The 17,002-nt window shown below is 43.1% G+C and overlaps 1 protein-coding gene across 1 annotated transcript in view; it reads right to left on the bottom strand.

The window, feature by feature from the left end:
* wdr11 (WD repeat domain 11) overlaps positions 1-13,640 on the bottom strand; it is a gene marked incomplete at its 5' end in the record, with an annotated part of 100,181 nt that extends 86,541 nt beyond the window's left edge. Inside the window, 2 exons of the mRNA XM_080849166.1 lie at positions 13,170-13,282; positions 13,554-13,640. Of these exons, the coding sequence (XP_080705292.1) occupies positions 13,170-13,282; positions 13,554-13,640 (200 nt within the window). The remainder of the gene's footprint in view (positions 1-13,169; positions 13,283-13,553) is intronic.
* Between the last annotated feature and the right edge of the window lie 3,362 nt (positions 13,641-17,002).

The following is a 17,002-nucleotide window of genomic DNA, read 5'->3' as shown; positions in this document are numbered from 1 at the left end:
CCAGTCTCTTGAGATGCTATGAATAGCCTTGCTTAGCTCCCTGCATATTGTTGTTGGGAGGGGACTGGATCTTGTCATGTTGCAGGGCCATATCTCTCATGGCGTGGTCCAGCTACCGCCTGCCGCCTGCTGCTCCACTGGGAGCTGACAAGAGAGAATGTGCCAGTAGCGAATCCGCAGCACCAAATCATCTGTGTTGGATCTGTCCAGTGGCTGCATGGCCCAGATACCAGTGCTCTGGTGTAAGCAGATGATGATTTGCTTGAGTAATGCAAACTGTTCCATTACTCTGAAACTATAGACCCTGAATTACGGAAGAGAGGGAGTAAGAGTATGTATGCTATTGCTAGCAATGCTTTAGGCGATTAACACTTCCAGTGTATACAATTCTTCTGATTAATTCTTAACATTGTTTTCATCAACCGATGACAATTCAATTGCATTAAAAAGACATTAAAACCGTTTGAAAGACTAGAATTAAGTGATACTTTTGTCTCCATTTGGATTTAACCAACATACATTAGGCTGGAACAAGGCCAACAATGCCAACATAAGAGAAACATGACACAACCACAGCAAAACCACTGAGGCATACAACCATATTTGAAGAAGAGAAATGTGAAGGAATATAAAATCTGATTAGCATCTGTTCCTGTTGCCTCTGTGTGATACCTGGGATTTTCTAAGAGACTTTTTCCTTCTCTGTGTGGTAGGGCTGACTCGCAGCGCATTGAACACAGGCCCTCTTAGGGGTGACGTCTTTATATGCTGCTTCCGCCTGACTGAGTAATGTCGGTCGTTTCAATTGTTTGGCGTGTGTTGCCCGTGTTGTCGCTGGAAGAATACTGGTACGTTTCCATTTATCTGTTTTATTACAAGGACTACCATGCATATCACTTGTGTTGGTTTTAAAGTTGTGGTTTTAAAGTTGTGGTGTAACGCTTATAAAAGCGCTTGTTTAAACGCGACATTGAAACAAGCAAACATTCTGTCACTGCAGCTTTACTCAGTGCGGGCACATGATGGCAGCACTCGGGTCCCATCCAATTCTCTCCATGGGGTCTCCATGGGGGGTTAACTGCTCTATCTCAAAGCACATGGCAGTGACCAATCTAGCTCTTGGCCGCGTCAGTTCAAATCAAATGCGGAATGTTTACATCTGCTACCGTTGATTATACAGTAAATACGTTGTGAAATGAAACAAAAACACACCACAGTTAAAGTTGTATCAGTATTGATTGATTCACATCGATATGAATGGATTACATGACTAACAACTGGTGGAAAGTAATATGAAAATATTTGTTCACTGAATTAGCATTCTGTCCCAAAAAGTTGCGTTCCAGTTTCAAAGTTTCACTTTCGCTTTCAGTATTTCAACGTGAATGAGAGGGAGCACAAGAACTGAGCGTCTAGCAGCGTTTATCATATCATATACATTATATATGATGCATGTATATGTCTGTGGGCACGATCTCAAGCACGTGCAAAAGTTGTTGTTGTCCAATTTGAATCAGATACGAGAGACACATGCGAGCCCAGTCCAATTACCAGCGGAATCGAATCGTGTGTCCAGGGGTTTACATCGGAGTCCAGTCGGACTCAAGTCGGACACAATTAATCTAGTTCTGGGGAGACACATGTGTCCAATATCCAATTTAAATCGGACTGAAATCCGAAATTGGACACATGTGTCCACACTGATTGAGACCTGCTGATTGCAGACGGCGCGTTGCTGTTGTGCTGGCGAATTGGCTTTAAGTTGTAAGCATAGTTTCATTACTACTGTTTAAATCATGCAAGCTTACATATCGAGCTCACAACAGTATTTCCCCTTGTTTAGGAGGTGCGTTGCCCCGTAGCTCTCCCTTTCTCTCTCCCCCCCTTTCCTGAGGTTGTTGCGGGAAGCCTGACGCTCCCTTAAGGTATATGGTTTTAATTGTGTCTTTACCACAGGCCCGGGGTGGGTAATCGGGAGAATCGGGAGCTTTGCCGATGGGCCGCTTCACTTCTGGGCCGGTCGAGAATTTAATTTTTTGACATTTGTCACGTTCGTTCATCTTCTCTTAAAGTAGGCTAAACACGTTTCACATTCTGACACCGCAGCCTCTGCATGGGTTGTACCATGCGAGGAAGTTCTCCACTCCCAAATAGAGTTGGTTGGGTCCACAGCCCGTCTTTTCCAAAAAGTTTTCTCATTAGACTGCTGCTGGGCCGGCCCAAACGCAACGATACGAGGCAGGGAGGATGGATGGGAGGAAAAGGGAGGCCATAGAAGGGGCTGAAAAAGCCAGTTTGAAATAAAGAAAGGCAATGGAGGAGGATGCTGCCAAATGTGCCAAGTTTACCGATTTATTTTCAAGAGGTAAAAACACAAGTGGCAACTGGTAAAGAGAGACATAGGCCTAATGATTAGCAACGTAAATATTCGGCTAGCATTGTAGCGTTGGTTAATATCGTTGTAGCGTTGTAAACCTATTCGCTATTTTTATATCACCCAATATATGGTAAAATGACTCCTGCTGAAAATGATGAGCACGAAATGTGCAATGAGGAGGCCATGACTACAGGGACAGGTAGAGAGGTTAACCAAATAAACAATATGAATTAAAGTTATTTATTGTAAGAAAGAGCAGACAGAAATTGGATAAATGATGAAAGAAAAGAATGACAGGGGAGATTTTAGATGATGAACCAGTTGTCTCATCTGATGTTGCTTTTGAAGTGAATGTCCATAATGTTATTCTGGACACTGTGGCAGGTAGCATGGATAGGAGGTTTTCAGCAAATGCAAAACTTGCGTTAGATTTGGCTTGTCTTGACCCTAAAAACATTCCTGAAATAAAGATAGATGGGCTCCCTAACTCAGCACTCCAGGAAATCAGCAAATGTCTGCTTACGTTTGATTAGAGTTACTGTTAGCACATTACAAACGGAGCTGTCTAGCCTGGCATACCAGTGGGAGAGACTGAAAAAGTCCTCTTTTGAAGGTTGTACTGTCAGGGCATGTAGGCTAGTGAGATGGCACAGGAAGGTCAGGAGGATAGTGGCAGACTACCATATATGGAAGAACCAGAGATGGAGCTTGAAAGCAGGACCTGTTCCTCCTGCAAAAACTGTGCCATTTGTGCCCATTTAATACTCTCACTGTACAACCTCCTCACAGATGCTTATCATGTCATTAGGTAAGCATATAAGTTTGGGTTGACTTTGTCCATCACACAGGTTGCATGTGAGAGAAGCTTTCCAAACCCTAACATTTGTGAAGAATAGGCTTCGAAGCTCATTGAGTCAGGAGAACTTGGAGGATTTCATGTTAATGTGCACAGAAAAGGAAATCCTCATGTCTAGAAGCAGTGACACAGTTATAGATAAAGTGGCTGAAACCAGTGCAATGCTTAGGCGGTTACTGATGCTGTAGATGCTGTTGGTGCTATTCCCAATGTAACTGTTTACTGTACTGTGAGTTGAACTGTAAACATTGGATCAGTATCCTCGTTGTTGAAGAGTGGGATAGGTTTCAAATGCTTTATTTATTTATTTCTGCTTTTATTAATTATCAACCCATCCTTGTGGAATAGCGGAATATTTTTTGTTGACTTCTCAGTTTAAGTGGATTTTTATTTAACTTTTACATTATTTGTTGAACCATGGTATTAATAAAAAGAAAAATCAGAATAGTAAGAGCTGAACTGTTGCTTCATTTATCCAATTTCCGCTACCATGGAAAAAGTGGGCCGGTCATGGGCCTGAAATTCCCGGGCTGAAAAGTGGCCCCACTCCGGCCCTGCTTTACCATGTAACGTTCGTGATTGTATTTATTATGTGCAATGTCCATATGTATCCGTGGTCAGTTTTAACTGATGTGTTCTCTTTTATTGTGTTCTAGAAAGAAGTGTAGGATACACACCGTATAGTTCTTGATCACTGTTTTCCCTTAGTTAAATTTGTTTTGGATTTATAGGCTGTGAGAGCCACCAGCATTTTGTTATTCCTTTGTTTTCCTTTCGTTTGGATGAATGGGTGTGTGATCATCAGTTAACTGCCACCTGTGTACTACCTGACTGTATATTGGTTCAGTGCAGCCTTTAGAAGCCTTTGACCCTTGTTGCACTGTTTTTCTAAATCCCCAAACACCATTGTGTGGAGTGTCTACAAACATTTTTATCACCTTGTTCTGGATTCCGTGTTGATGTGTGATTTTGCAGTGTAATATTCCAGATCGTATTGAGCGTTTATTGGGTGATTGTCATACTGGTGTGTGTTGGTTGTTAGTGGCCTGTGTATGGTGGTAGGGAACTACCTTGTTGGCAGTGTGTGTGTGTGTGTGTGTGTGTGTGTGAGTGAATTACTGTTTTGTTTTATTACTCAAATGCCATTGACCAGATATTTATTAAATAAAACATATATTTTGCTATATCTCTGCCTCTGCATATTTCATTTGTTTGATTAGCCTGTGTCCTGTTGAGAACATACTAGTGGCAGGTTGGGGTTGTCACATCTGTTTTTGATAGCACCATATGTCTGCATTACTGATATTCCTTCTGTGGAGGAGAATACATCACCTCCCTGTTTTGAGAAATGCTGCTTCGTTAAGAGAACTTCCTATGGTTCATGGCCTGGGGCAGATATATATTCTGCCTTGAAAGGATAAATCCTTCTGAAAAGCAGCCATGAATTAATTATTTGCTTTAGTCCCAGCAAAAAGGATAATTTTACTTAAAAAAAGAGAATCTGAACCCTCTGAACTGAAACTTTCTTTAAATGTTAAACATATGACATCATACACTCACATATTATGTGTATGTAATACCACTATCATACACAGGGGTCAATGTCATTCGTTCCTGTTCATGGAATGTCTAAATAAGAAAACTTGAGCTTTGGAAAGTTGCTGGCTGTAGTGGTGGGGTCACACAATAATGGAAAGAATCAATGATTTGCTGACTTAGATTTATAACTTACGAATGTAAAAAAAAAAAAAGCTATTAGTTTAAGTATTACATGAAAAACACTGGAAATGCAAAACTCTGAAATACAGAAGAATATGCACCTTATAAATCAACGGCATAGTGAACTTTCCCCAAGTCTTTCAGTGTAAATGCATGTTTTTGTGCTATATGTCAAGTTAAAAGTAATGCAGTCTTGTGTTTTATTATTCTATGGCTATATCATGATAGTCCTGAAATAATTCAGTGATAATTCATTTACGGATCCCGGATACAGCATACTGGCGCATTGCGCCTGTCACCAGCCAATTGGGCACTGTTGTGTACCCTGCCACCCATACAAAGCTAATGACTAAAACTCCACATGTACCAAGCCAGCCAACATAGCTAAACATAACTCATCACAACAAAACACATACAAAATCCCCATAATCAATAAAACTGGGCTACAGACAGCATATGTTGTATCGTGAAGGAGGGCCTTTGCGGATCCCGGCTACAGTATGCGACGTGTGTTGCGGCTGTCTCCAGCCAGTTAGGTTGTGTATCCTGCCTATACTGTTGTGTATCCTGCCATCCTAACTAGACCATGTCAGCCAACCACAACTAAACATAACTAAACTAAATGCTAAATAATATTCCCAAACACCTACCCAGGAAGCCTCTCTCTCTCCCACTCCTTTTATATCACAATGCTAATGCCTTTATTAATACTGGTAAAATGGCCATATAGCCTACTGTTAATAGACTACCTAAAAAAGTATATCCTTATCTGTTTCCCAAATTGTGTCTACTAAATGTTCTCTCTCCCTTATAGCATGATCCAATTGCTGATGGAAGTGGGAACATTGCTCCTCACCACCACTACTCCTCATCTACGCATATGGACAGCCAAACTCTAACCACTCACTCTGTCTTTACTTCCTCTCCTAGTCTAGACCATCTTCACTTTGGGCCATTCTGATGCTGTAGTCTCTCCACCCAATCTACCTGTAGAAACCCCAGCCCACATGCACCCATCGCCACCGTACTGCCGTACACTTACTCTACCCCATACCCTATCCTAGCATTTATATGCAATATATATTATTGCCACCACCGACATGTTTTTATGTTCCTACTCTCCTTCTCCCTGTAACAGTAACCCTATGAGCACAGTGTATACCCACTAAGCTGTTTTTGTATGTATCATGTATATACCACCTGATGTTTGTATATATATTATGTACATCTACTAAATGCATGCTGTGTACAACAGTCGTTTCCCTTCCCCTTCTGCCACACAACCCTACCCCATCCCCCCTTCCTATCTCCTCCCGGCCGACCTCAAGCAGATGGGTCCCCCCTTATGTGCCGTGGTTCTGCTTAAGGTTCCTTTCAGATTAACAGGGAGTTTGTCCTTGCCCTGTTGCAATTGTACTTGCACTAAAAGGGTCAAGGCTCTGTAAAGCGCCTTAAGACAATTTTATTGTTCTGGCGCTATATAAATAAAATAAAATGTAATTGAAATAAATGTAGCCTCGCTTTTCCAGTGCACTGATAGTCCCTCCTTCATGCCTTTAATATTCATACAATATATATTTAGATGTTTAGATTGAGATAAATGTTATTTCATGTGATGGAACTGGAAATACTGCTATCCTGTTCACTTTGGATGTGTTCTTTGTCTGTCTCTCACTAAGGTCCAAATGCTAATGACATGTGACCCCCTTCTCACACCTCCCCCTGTAACTGTCCCCCCCCCCCCCCCCCCCAACAACTGAACTCTTGGACTATACCTACTTCCCCCCCCCCCCCCCCCCCCCCACCCTGGCTGACTGCCACTCACCCTCCTCTAGCCATTGAACATTTGCACTATACTTAACTTCACCCCTCCCCCCACCCTGGCTTGACTGCCACACACCCTCCTCCAGCCACTGATCATTTGCACTACACCTCATTCCTTCCCCCCTATACCTGGCTTGACTGCCACACACCCTCCTCCAGCCACTGAACATTTGCACCTTAATGTCTTTTTAAAACTGTATCCACTTCTGCTCCCCCCCCTCCTTCTGTTCTGTGACCTGACTGAATGTATAAAATGCCATTGCGCTCTGATATCAGGTAGGCCTTTCTTGAAGCAACAGCTGAGAGGGGTCTCCACGCTGAATTAAACCTCCAGAAACCTGACTTCGTCCTCCGGTCCATTCTTCAACTTTAGTGTGCTTATTAATATTCTATTACATGTATGAGTTTACTTATACTGATACTTTAATCTATTTTCTGTGTGTTTGTTGCATACATCAGCATTTAAAGTGTCATTATTAGTGTGGACATTATTACTGGAGGTAGGCTGGGAACTTGTGGCTAATTGCAGGGCATTCTGATTTCTCAGCAGATCTGCTGGATAGTGAGGTGAGTGGCTGTCACCTCACACCATCTGTCGGTGCCAACATTACTATACCAGTGGAATTCCACCCGTTATTAACCGCCAGCTCTAACTTTTAATTGATAACACAATTGCTATTGTGCAAATATTCTCAGACTACACACTCAACGACCAATGAAACAATAAATGCCATATGAGTCATGCTTATTTACGTTCCATTGTGTCCTGCTAATTGCTTTCAGGAGGAAAAGGACTCACTTACAAATTAATCACATATGTATTCTACCACTACATTAGAAAAGTTTATCAGTATACGAGAAAATATTTTGTATTGAGGTGACGCATAGTGTTAGGGTATGATTGCATACAAATGATGATTTTTATCAAGTTGCTTAATACATAGAGGTAAACCAAAATTTCAGTGTGCATAACAGTAGATTTCTAGGTAGTATGCTCAACTGTAACAGCGCTTATAATACATGCATGGCCTTGTCAATCATGATAGTAAGAGGGAGGATATAGCGAAGATTGCTTTCCAGATTCAATATTCTGTTTTGATGTTTAATGTACAACTATGCCACCTGTATAGAACAATTGAATAGACATTACCTGTTCATGGGAAGAACATATTTTGAGATGAAAACAATTATGAACAGAATCAGCTGCATATGATGTGACAGTTGGTCAGAGGTCATGAAAGAAAGACAGAAAAGAATATGTCTTTAGAATCTGTTTTATAGCAACAGCGGTTGAAGATATATATGTACCACCATAGAGGTCAAAACATGTCTCTGTGGAGAAACTCCTACCCATGGACAGATACATGTACAGTTACAGTTACATGTACATACAGGACCTATCACATTGTTGTACATGCTGTATATCTATTTATGTGAGAAACTACATATGGCATTTAGACTGAAAATAAGAAGAGATAACAGGTGAACATGACTCTAAGGGTATTAACTGATCTGACAGTTATGTCATGGACAGAGGTTCCCCCTCGAATCGTAGATGTCAGATTATTCTGATGGGCTTCGATTGGACTGTTCACAATGTGATATTTATCCTCCTGAAAGGGCATTTTCTGCTCTCTCTCTTTCTGTCATTCCTACCATATCTAACTCTCTTTCTCCTCTACCTCATCTCACTTTTGCCTCTATTTTCATTGACACCTAGACAAAAAAAACATGATAAGACCAGGGAGAGCTATGGCTATCTCTCAAACCATATGCAGACACAACTCATAGCGTATCTCAGAAGCTGGGGTGGTTGCACACAATTTTATACAGATGGATTTGGACAAGTTGGATGGATTCATTGCATATAGATTTGGTGTGCTGGGACAGGATTAGTACTCCCCACATAATGAGAAAAATGCTCTTTTGTAACACTCAAGCTCCTGGATCTGCTGCCTGCTGATGGCATAGTGAAGCATAAACTATTTCATTTATCAGATAGATCTGCTCCTGCTACTAACACTGTTGTCTGTGTTTCTACACTGACTGCCCTCGCATCCACTCAGGGCATGTTTACAGTAAAAGATCAGCAGCTGGCTTGCCGCTATCACAACACCATTGCAGTGACCATAATGTACTTTTTTCCCCATTATCAGGCTTTCTGTCAGGGAGAAAACAACACACTCTTTTCCTGAAGTGCCAAGAGGACATTTGTCCTGACAGCGAGTAATTACTTTTCTCCACTCAAGAGAAACTGTGTGCACGGGCAGAGCAGAACTCCATGAGGTAGGAATGCAAATTAACAGAACCCTGTAAATAAATCATAAACCATTTTCTTGCTGTTTGCAGAGACGGTTGCTTATATGAGCTTGTTTTATGATAAGGGGTTACATTATAGTTCAAGCACAATATATTGTGTTTGAAATATCTTTAAAGTCACTGAAAGAAAGCCGTTAGCATGCACCTTTCCTTGTAATGATGTGTGCACACAACATTTGAAATTACCATTTAAATAAACATTAATGTAATATGCTTGGCATGCATTAGTGCAAACATGTCAGCTGCAGATTTACTTGGAGCAACACACAAGCAGTACCTTAAATGTGTTTTTTTTTTGAGCGATTGAAGATGCAACAGTAGTAATACAGAGTATCATGCCTCAGCACCTTTTAAGGCAAGCTGGGGCTAGTTTCGGGTCTGAGTGTATTGTAGGTCTGCTAATGATTCTCTGCTACTGATAGACAGTGGCAGTTCATGGTGAGAGACGGTCCTTGTTTCAGTATGATCAGGAAAATGTGGTCAGTGGCGGATTTCCATGGTTCCCATGGTGTGCCTGTTGAACGTTATTTTTCTAATACCATATTTAAATAAAGACTTGGTAAAGAGACAGTGCTCAGTTAGGAATATGGTTTCATGCACATCAAGGGAGAGAGGAAGGTTTCACATAAAGGTTCACATACAGGTCTCTAATTAGACATGGAATCAGACCAAGTTTAAGTATCCTACCAGGCTGACAGGAAGGGCTGTTAATCATTAGTCTCAACCCAATGTAATGGTAGCCAGTGAGTATAGTGCTGTGCAGTGAGTAAAGCTCACGACAGACTCTAGCACCCATGGAATTTAGCCTCCTTACTAGTGTCGCGTCTGAACACACACCCATGTGGTCTCAGCAATCAGGAGTTGAAAGATGAAATGTGAAGTTCTCCAAGACCGATTTATTGCAGAGTTTAAACAGCAATAGAGCTAGTATCCGAAGATGATCTAACAAATAATATCCACGCCACTGTATTTAAAAGTTCACCTAACACTCTCACAACAACCCTGGTTGGCTGACCTCTTCAGCTAATAAACCCTTCGACCTCTCATCTGACCGTAACCATACAGAAGGCTCTACTGTATCTAATAACACACCCCTTAATAAGGGGCCCTTATTTCCCCTTGGATCTACTGGGGTCATTCCCCTTTTTTCAAATAATAACATTTGTCTTTTGTCTCCAAACCTAAAATCGAAACTAATTCACCTAGTACCACATAGTTTTACCTATTCACATAATAGCATTCCCACACTAGCATGCCTGCCTCCTGTGCCCGAGGTTGCGAGTTTGGTGCGGTACTGTGCTTGTCTGCACAATGCAGTTTACGCCTACATGAATATGTATGAGACGACTACTCTCAAACAGAAACTGCCACAATGTCCACACAGAAGGCAAAAAAAAATCACAGAATAATAGTGTTATTCTGACCTTGCTGCTGTCCAAACTTTAGGAAAACAAATTCCACTACCCCTATCAGCTAGACACAGACCAAACTTTTCTGTTTGAGCCTAATTATAATTATAAGACAAACGTGAATACAAGATCTATAAGAATAGTGAATAATGTCAGAATAATGGTGAATAATGAGAAACAATGCTTCTGATTCACAACTCTTTCACTGTTGAATACCTCATCTGTGTAAAGACTTTAATTTCAGTGATAACAAAACTCAGGAAATACTTAAAATGACATCTTATTGTTTCACAACCAGGGGGTTGTAAAAGGGTTAATGAAAACAGTGTGGAAAGTGAGTAACCTTCTGACCTACTCAGGTAAACACAAACATTTCTTACCCTTCAAAGGACTGATTTGCCTGGGATCTCTTTGATGTCCTTATACGGTCTCAAAAAAATAACTCAATGCATGACAGAAGACAAAAATTATTTAAATTTCTAGGACTTTCTAGGTTTGTCATTGCCTTTGGTGGATCTGTCACTACCAAACATGCGCCTACTATGAGATCACAGGATTTTTTTTTCAAACATTTTAAAATGATCAAGGACAATGTCAATGTCTCCAGCATTTATCCTTAAAAGAATAGTTCATATACCTTTCTTTTTTGATAGTTCAACTTGTTTTCAACCATGTGTATTTTTCAACATGTATCACTCTGATAGAGTTAGAATGCATAGTGCACCTAAAAATATGAGTATTTTACTGTACCTGGGGGCGTCTGCTGCTGCTGCTGCTGCAGAAGGGGGATCTATCAAGAGAGTGTGTTTTATTTTACTCAGTCATGAATGTCCAGTCACATCAGCTCCTAGAAAATGAAGATGAGCCCTGACACTTTCCTCTACACTGCAAAATCAGCAGAATTTACAGTATAATCCAGATTCAAACTTGGCAATCCACCCATGCTTTTGGAGTGCTCGCGCCCACAAGTATCTACCATTGATCAACCATGCACACACAGGACTGTGTGGAATTTCAGATGTAGATGTATATGCAAAAAAAATTCAGCAGAAATATATTTCATTTTTGTACAGGCTTTACGTCTGTAAAAAATCCTTATCATTTTGCAGATAATGCTTTACATGTCAGGAAAAATGGGTGTGTTTCTGTGTGTGTCATACTTTGAGGCACCTTTGTGACTATGTAAAGTACAACTAACATTAATTTAGCGGTGTGGTGAAACCAAATACCTAATGCCTTATGGGGTCGTCACACCATAACGTTCTGGTCAATGTTCTCTAAAGTTCTAATCATTCAATTTTCGAGCGTTCTGGGGTGTGAGCGTGTTGAGCATGTGACTAACGTGTGAATAACGACAGAATAGCGTTTTGCTGGCGTGTGGGTTTTATGGTCAAACGGGTTTAAAACGCTGGAAAATGTTAGTAAAAGGTTCGATGCACGTTCTTCAGCGTTCTCCAGCATTTAAAATTAAACGTTGAAGAACACTCGGATCAGCGTTCTCCACAGATCACCGCCGATCACAGCCAATCACAGCCGATCCTCGCCGATCACCGACGATTACCAGCGTTCACCAGCGTTCACACAACGCTCTTCTGACACTTTACCAGTGACCGTGGACGATTACCAACGTTTCCTCAAACGTCATTGTTTAGAAGATCCCTGTTTTCCCTCACACTCACAGCCACGCCTCTTTCCCAGCCTGTTTATTTCCCCACCTGGTTCAATTAGCCCAATCAGCCATGATTACCTGCCACCCCGCCTCCACCTTCAAAAGCTACACCGGTGTTCACAGCCCTTCCTTTTCACCCAGTAACTTTGAATGCTTTCACATGTGCTCCTTTGAGTTGCCATTTTTGTGTGCGTTGCTGAACCACGTAAGTTGTTTGATTATGTATTGCCTGTGTAGGCTGAGACCTTGTTTATATGTTATGATTTTTGATGCGGCACATATGCGAAACAGGAATTAGCCTCGTGACAATGAAAGCGCTACAATTTAAACACTCGCTGGAATATAATCACGGAGACAAGATCAAGCTGATAACGTTAAACATTAGACCCCAAACAATGTTTGTCAGCGTGACTAAAGCAAGTCAACAAGCATATACGAACAGTGCACATACACAGCGGCAACGCAAACAAACAAATTTAACCCACAGCTTAATGAATGGAACCAGCAGCTTACTGGTGGCGTATCTCTCCTAACAAGACGACATGCCAAAACTTAGCCCGTGCTCGTTCAACAGTGGATTCTAACATGCATTTGGGATTTTATTGGTCGACATTTCAATCCGGGTAAATCAGGTAAGTGAACCTCCCACTTATCCACCTGCATTTAATTGCTACAGCGCACCCGTGATGTAGTGAACGCAACAGTATTTGTATCTGATTTGTATATACTTCCCTTCCTCCTAGAAACCACACACCTTCCTTCCTGACATACACCTTCCGTCCTGACCACACACATCATCCTTCCACTCACCTTCCCTCCACACACCTTCCTTCACCTGCCTCCCACACACACCCACCCATCCTGCAGTCCTAAAAAAACCTTGAACTGTTACACCTTGACTGGGCTGTGTGTCTCATCCACCACCTCCTTCGGTCTCAAGCCAGCCACCCTGCACCTCCTCCACTCCTCCTTTTCATGGTCCTTCGAGCCGGAGACCTGATGACCGATGGTGTCCAGTCCTCCACCGCCTGCACCTCAACCGGAGCACCCACGCCGGCAAACTCGGCCTTCTGCTCGCTCTGTTGACCTCGTCCTACTCCATCGCGACTCTGAGGATAGATAGATAGATTATTTATTTGTCTTTGCAGAAACTTGTTCTGTGCCATTGACAGTGCATCTGATAGTTACAAAAACAGAAAAGACACAAGGACAAATACAGACAGAACACAACATGACATAGGACAGGACAATACCCTCTCATATTACAATACACAACCCCCTCAAAATACAATACAATGGAAAAGTGTGGTGATGAGTGTAGTTACATTACAGTTGGATTCTTATTTAACAGGGATGTACTGGTGTGCATAAAAGACTTACGGGCTCTATTTGTCTGTAATGAAGCCAGCCTGAACCTCCTGCCTGAAGGCAACAACTCATACGCCTGATGTAAAGGGTGTGACACATCATTACAAATACTATGTGCCTTTCTTATCACCCTTGCTTCAACAGTCATGGCCAAGCTATTTAATGAGGAGCAGCCAGAGGATGCCGAACTCCCTGTGCAGAGCAGGAGTCGGCCTTCCTCGCCTCTCCCTTCTGGGGGGGCCACGGAGCCCCCTCATGACTCTCTGGCAGCCTCAGTTCCCAATCCTCAAACTGCGCTCCTAATGCAGATATTTGAAGAAGTCAAGAATCAGGGCAGACTACTCCAGCAGTACCTAACTTAAGAGAGTACCCACTCCCCGCCTTGGTCATTTCCATTCCCTTTCAGTTATAGGCCCTCACCACACCCACCACGGCCTCATCTTCCTTCCCCTCCTGTAAGCCGGGCTCCCCCTGTCCTGAGTGGCCCTGTCCTGAGTGGCCCTGTCCTGAGTGGCCCTGTCCTGAGTGGCCCTGTCCTGAGTGGCCCTGTCCTGAGTGGCCCTGTCCTGAGCGCCCCTGTCCTGAGTGCCCCATGCGCCCCTGTCCTCGCCCTGAGCGCCCCGGTCCTCGCCCTGAGCACCCCAGTCCTCGCCCTGAGCACCCCAGTCCTCGCCCTGAGCGCCCCTGCCCAGAGCGCCCCTGCCCTGAGCGCCCCTGCCCTGAGCGCCCCAGTCCCAGACGCCTGTGCCCCTGTCTCCTTCATCCCAGGACTTCCCATAACGGTTGCTCCTGTCCCGGGTGCCACAGTCCCGGTCCCTGTCGCCGGCAGCCCCAGTGAATCTGGCAGTCCAGGCGCCGAAGCAACACCAGCCACTGACCCCGGAGCCCTAGCCACCTATTGTGATGCACCGCCGGCCTCTCCCCCTGACGACGTCTTCCGGGCCCTGGATCAAGAGCCGCGTCGGGGTCTCCTTGCCACGAACAAGGTTCCCAGTCACCCGCCAGACCATTTGCCTCACTCCGGTCGCCCATGGGGCGGCACGACGACCCAAACCCGGTGACCCCCAATCTTCTGCACATGGGGCTGCACGATGCCTCCCTACCCCAATGCAAATTTGCTCTGCAAATTTGGGGGCGGCTGTTTAGAAGATTCTCACCCTCTCCCTGTTTTCCCTCACACTCACAGCCACGCCCCTTTCCCAGCCTGTTAATTTCCCCACCTGGTTCAATTAGCCCAATCAGCCATGATTACCTGCCACCCCGCCACCACCTTCAAAAGCTACACCGGTGTTCACAGCCCTTCCTTTTCACCCAGAGACTTTGAATGCTTTCACATGTGCTCCTTTGTGTTGCTGAACCATTTTTGTGTGCGTATCTGAACAACGTAAGTTGTTTGATTATGTATTGCCTGTGTAGGCTGAGACCTTGTTTATGTTATGATTTATGATGCGGCACATTGTTTGGTTTACTACCTCCTAGTATTTTATGATTTGAGCACATGTTGTATGCTGTGGCACCCCTTTTGTTCTATGTATTTGTATCTGATTTGTATATCCTTCCCTTCCTCCTAGAAACCACACACCTTCCTTCCTGACATACACCTTCCGTCCTGACCACACACATCATCCTTCCACACACCTTCCTTCACCTGCCTCCCACCCACACCCACCCATCCTACAGTCCTAAATAAACCTTGAACTGTTACACCTTGACTGGACTGTGTGTCTCATCCACCACCTCCATTGGTCTCAAGCCAGCCACCCTGCACCTCCTCCACTTTTCAGTCATAGAACGCTGACCAGAACGTTATGGTGAGAAGGCCCCATAACCATTAAAATACATCACAACAATAAAGTTCAATAAAAAACCAAACCAAATCAAAACAGTTTTACTAAAGATAAGCAGTCCATAGCAATGCTATGTATGCCAAATTACCAGTGAATGAAAGGGAAGGGGTTCCATGATGTGCTGCTTTTTAGCTGGCTATTCCGTCGGTGGTTGATGAACCAGGCTTTGCTGGTCCAAGGCTGTTTGCAGTCAGTGCTGTGTTGTGCTCCTGTTGAAGACAACCAGTCACTCCTCTCTTCTCTTTGTAGAGTGGGCAACCTGTAAGCTCATTTACTCGGTTAGCTGTATTCAGTTCTGAGCTAATGAGAAATCTTAGGCAGGCTCTCGATGTTGCTACCATAAAGAAAGAGTTTGGTCCGGGAGTCAGTACTCCAGACATGGAGAGAGCTGGCAGGTAGAGTGGTTTAAGAGCAAGAGAGAGCAAGAGAAAGAACACAGATACTTGGGTTTTTGCTTCGGTCAGTACGGGGGGTAGTTCAGGTGATACAATTACTGTGATAACTGTGCGCATCAGTGATACAGGAAGTGATCGGAGGAGTGGTGCGACATAATGGATGACATTACACAGTAAGAGTTCCTGATTAAATTACACAATGGATGAATTCATATTTGGAGGTCTAGTTGTACCTACATCTCTGTACTGTTTCTGTGATTTTCTCAATGAACAGGAGTGTGCGGAGGCTGCTGTTGTGTAAGGCAGAGAGTAGGTCATATCAGACTAAGAATAGTCCTGTGAGAGAGAAAGGGAACATGTCAGTGATGTGGAGGCTGAAGGCCTGCAACCACTTGGAGGTCTGATTGCTGCATTGGGCCAGGGTTGCATCTTGTAGTTTCTGAGGAGATTATTACAATGAATCACACACAACTCTGATACCCAGCTTTATTCCACCAGAGCTGGGTCTGGTTTTCTTTTTTTGTGTGGTATTATGCCCTGATCTTATGTCCTAACTAGCCACATTTTCACAATTGTATATTCAACTTAACAGTGAGCATTTTTTTAAAGAATGAATAATTATTCTAACCTTCGATCTTTTTTATTTACGTGAATTTGTGCTCACTCTCCACTCTCTAATACCGAGGCCCCTTTTCCACCAAGTTGCCAGTCGCTTCTAAAATGTATCTCTTCACTATGAAAAAGTGTCAGAGAAGATTTCAAATTCAGCTTTACATCACCCTAATTTACATGCTAATTTTTTAAAATGAACAGACATTCTTATGAAATGTACTTTTTTCTTTTCAGGTCAGAGATTTCAAAAAGCACTTCCAAGCTTTTCCATCTCAGAAAGCACCAATTATCCAACCGCCATCAAATCTTTCTTCTTACTCTTGGCTCTTGTCACAGCTTATCACTTCAAAAATCCCTCTGTTTCTGCTTGATTCATATCCATTTAATCTGCCCAGGCTTGCATGGAAGATCAATCAGTATTTGGAGAATGAAACTGACGTAGCTGCTTAGACCAGAAACCTCCCATCAGACAAACCCCGGAGAGATCAGACGCCTTACTTCAAAAATCGTTGAACCCAATGGTGGGTTATATCAACCTGACCTATTGTTGACATATAACTGATCTGCACAGTTTACCCACAGATACAAAATTACATTACATTATTAT

Source organism: Sprattus sprattus (genome assembly GCF_963457725.1).
Source record: "Sprattus sprattus genome assembly, chromosome: 12".
NCBI classification, from domain to species: Eukaryota; Metazoa; Chordata; class Actinopteri; order Clupeiformes; family Clupeidae; genus Sprattus; species Sprattus sprattus.
Note: the sequence above shows the minus strand (reverse complement) of the source record. Positions and strands in the feature narration are given on the sequence as shown.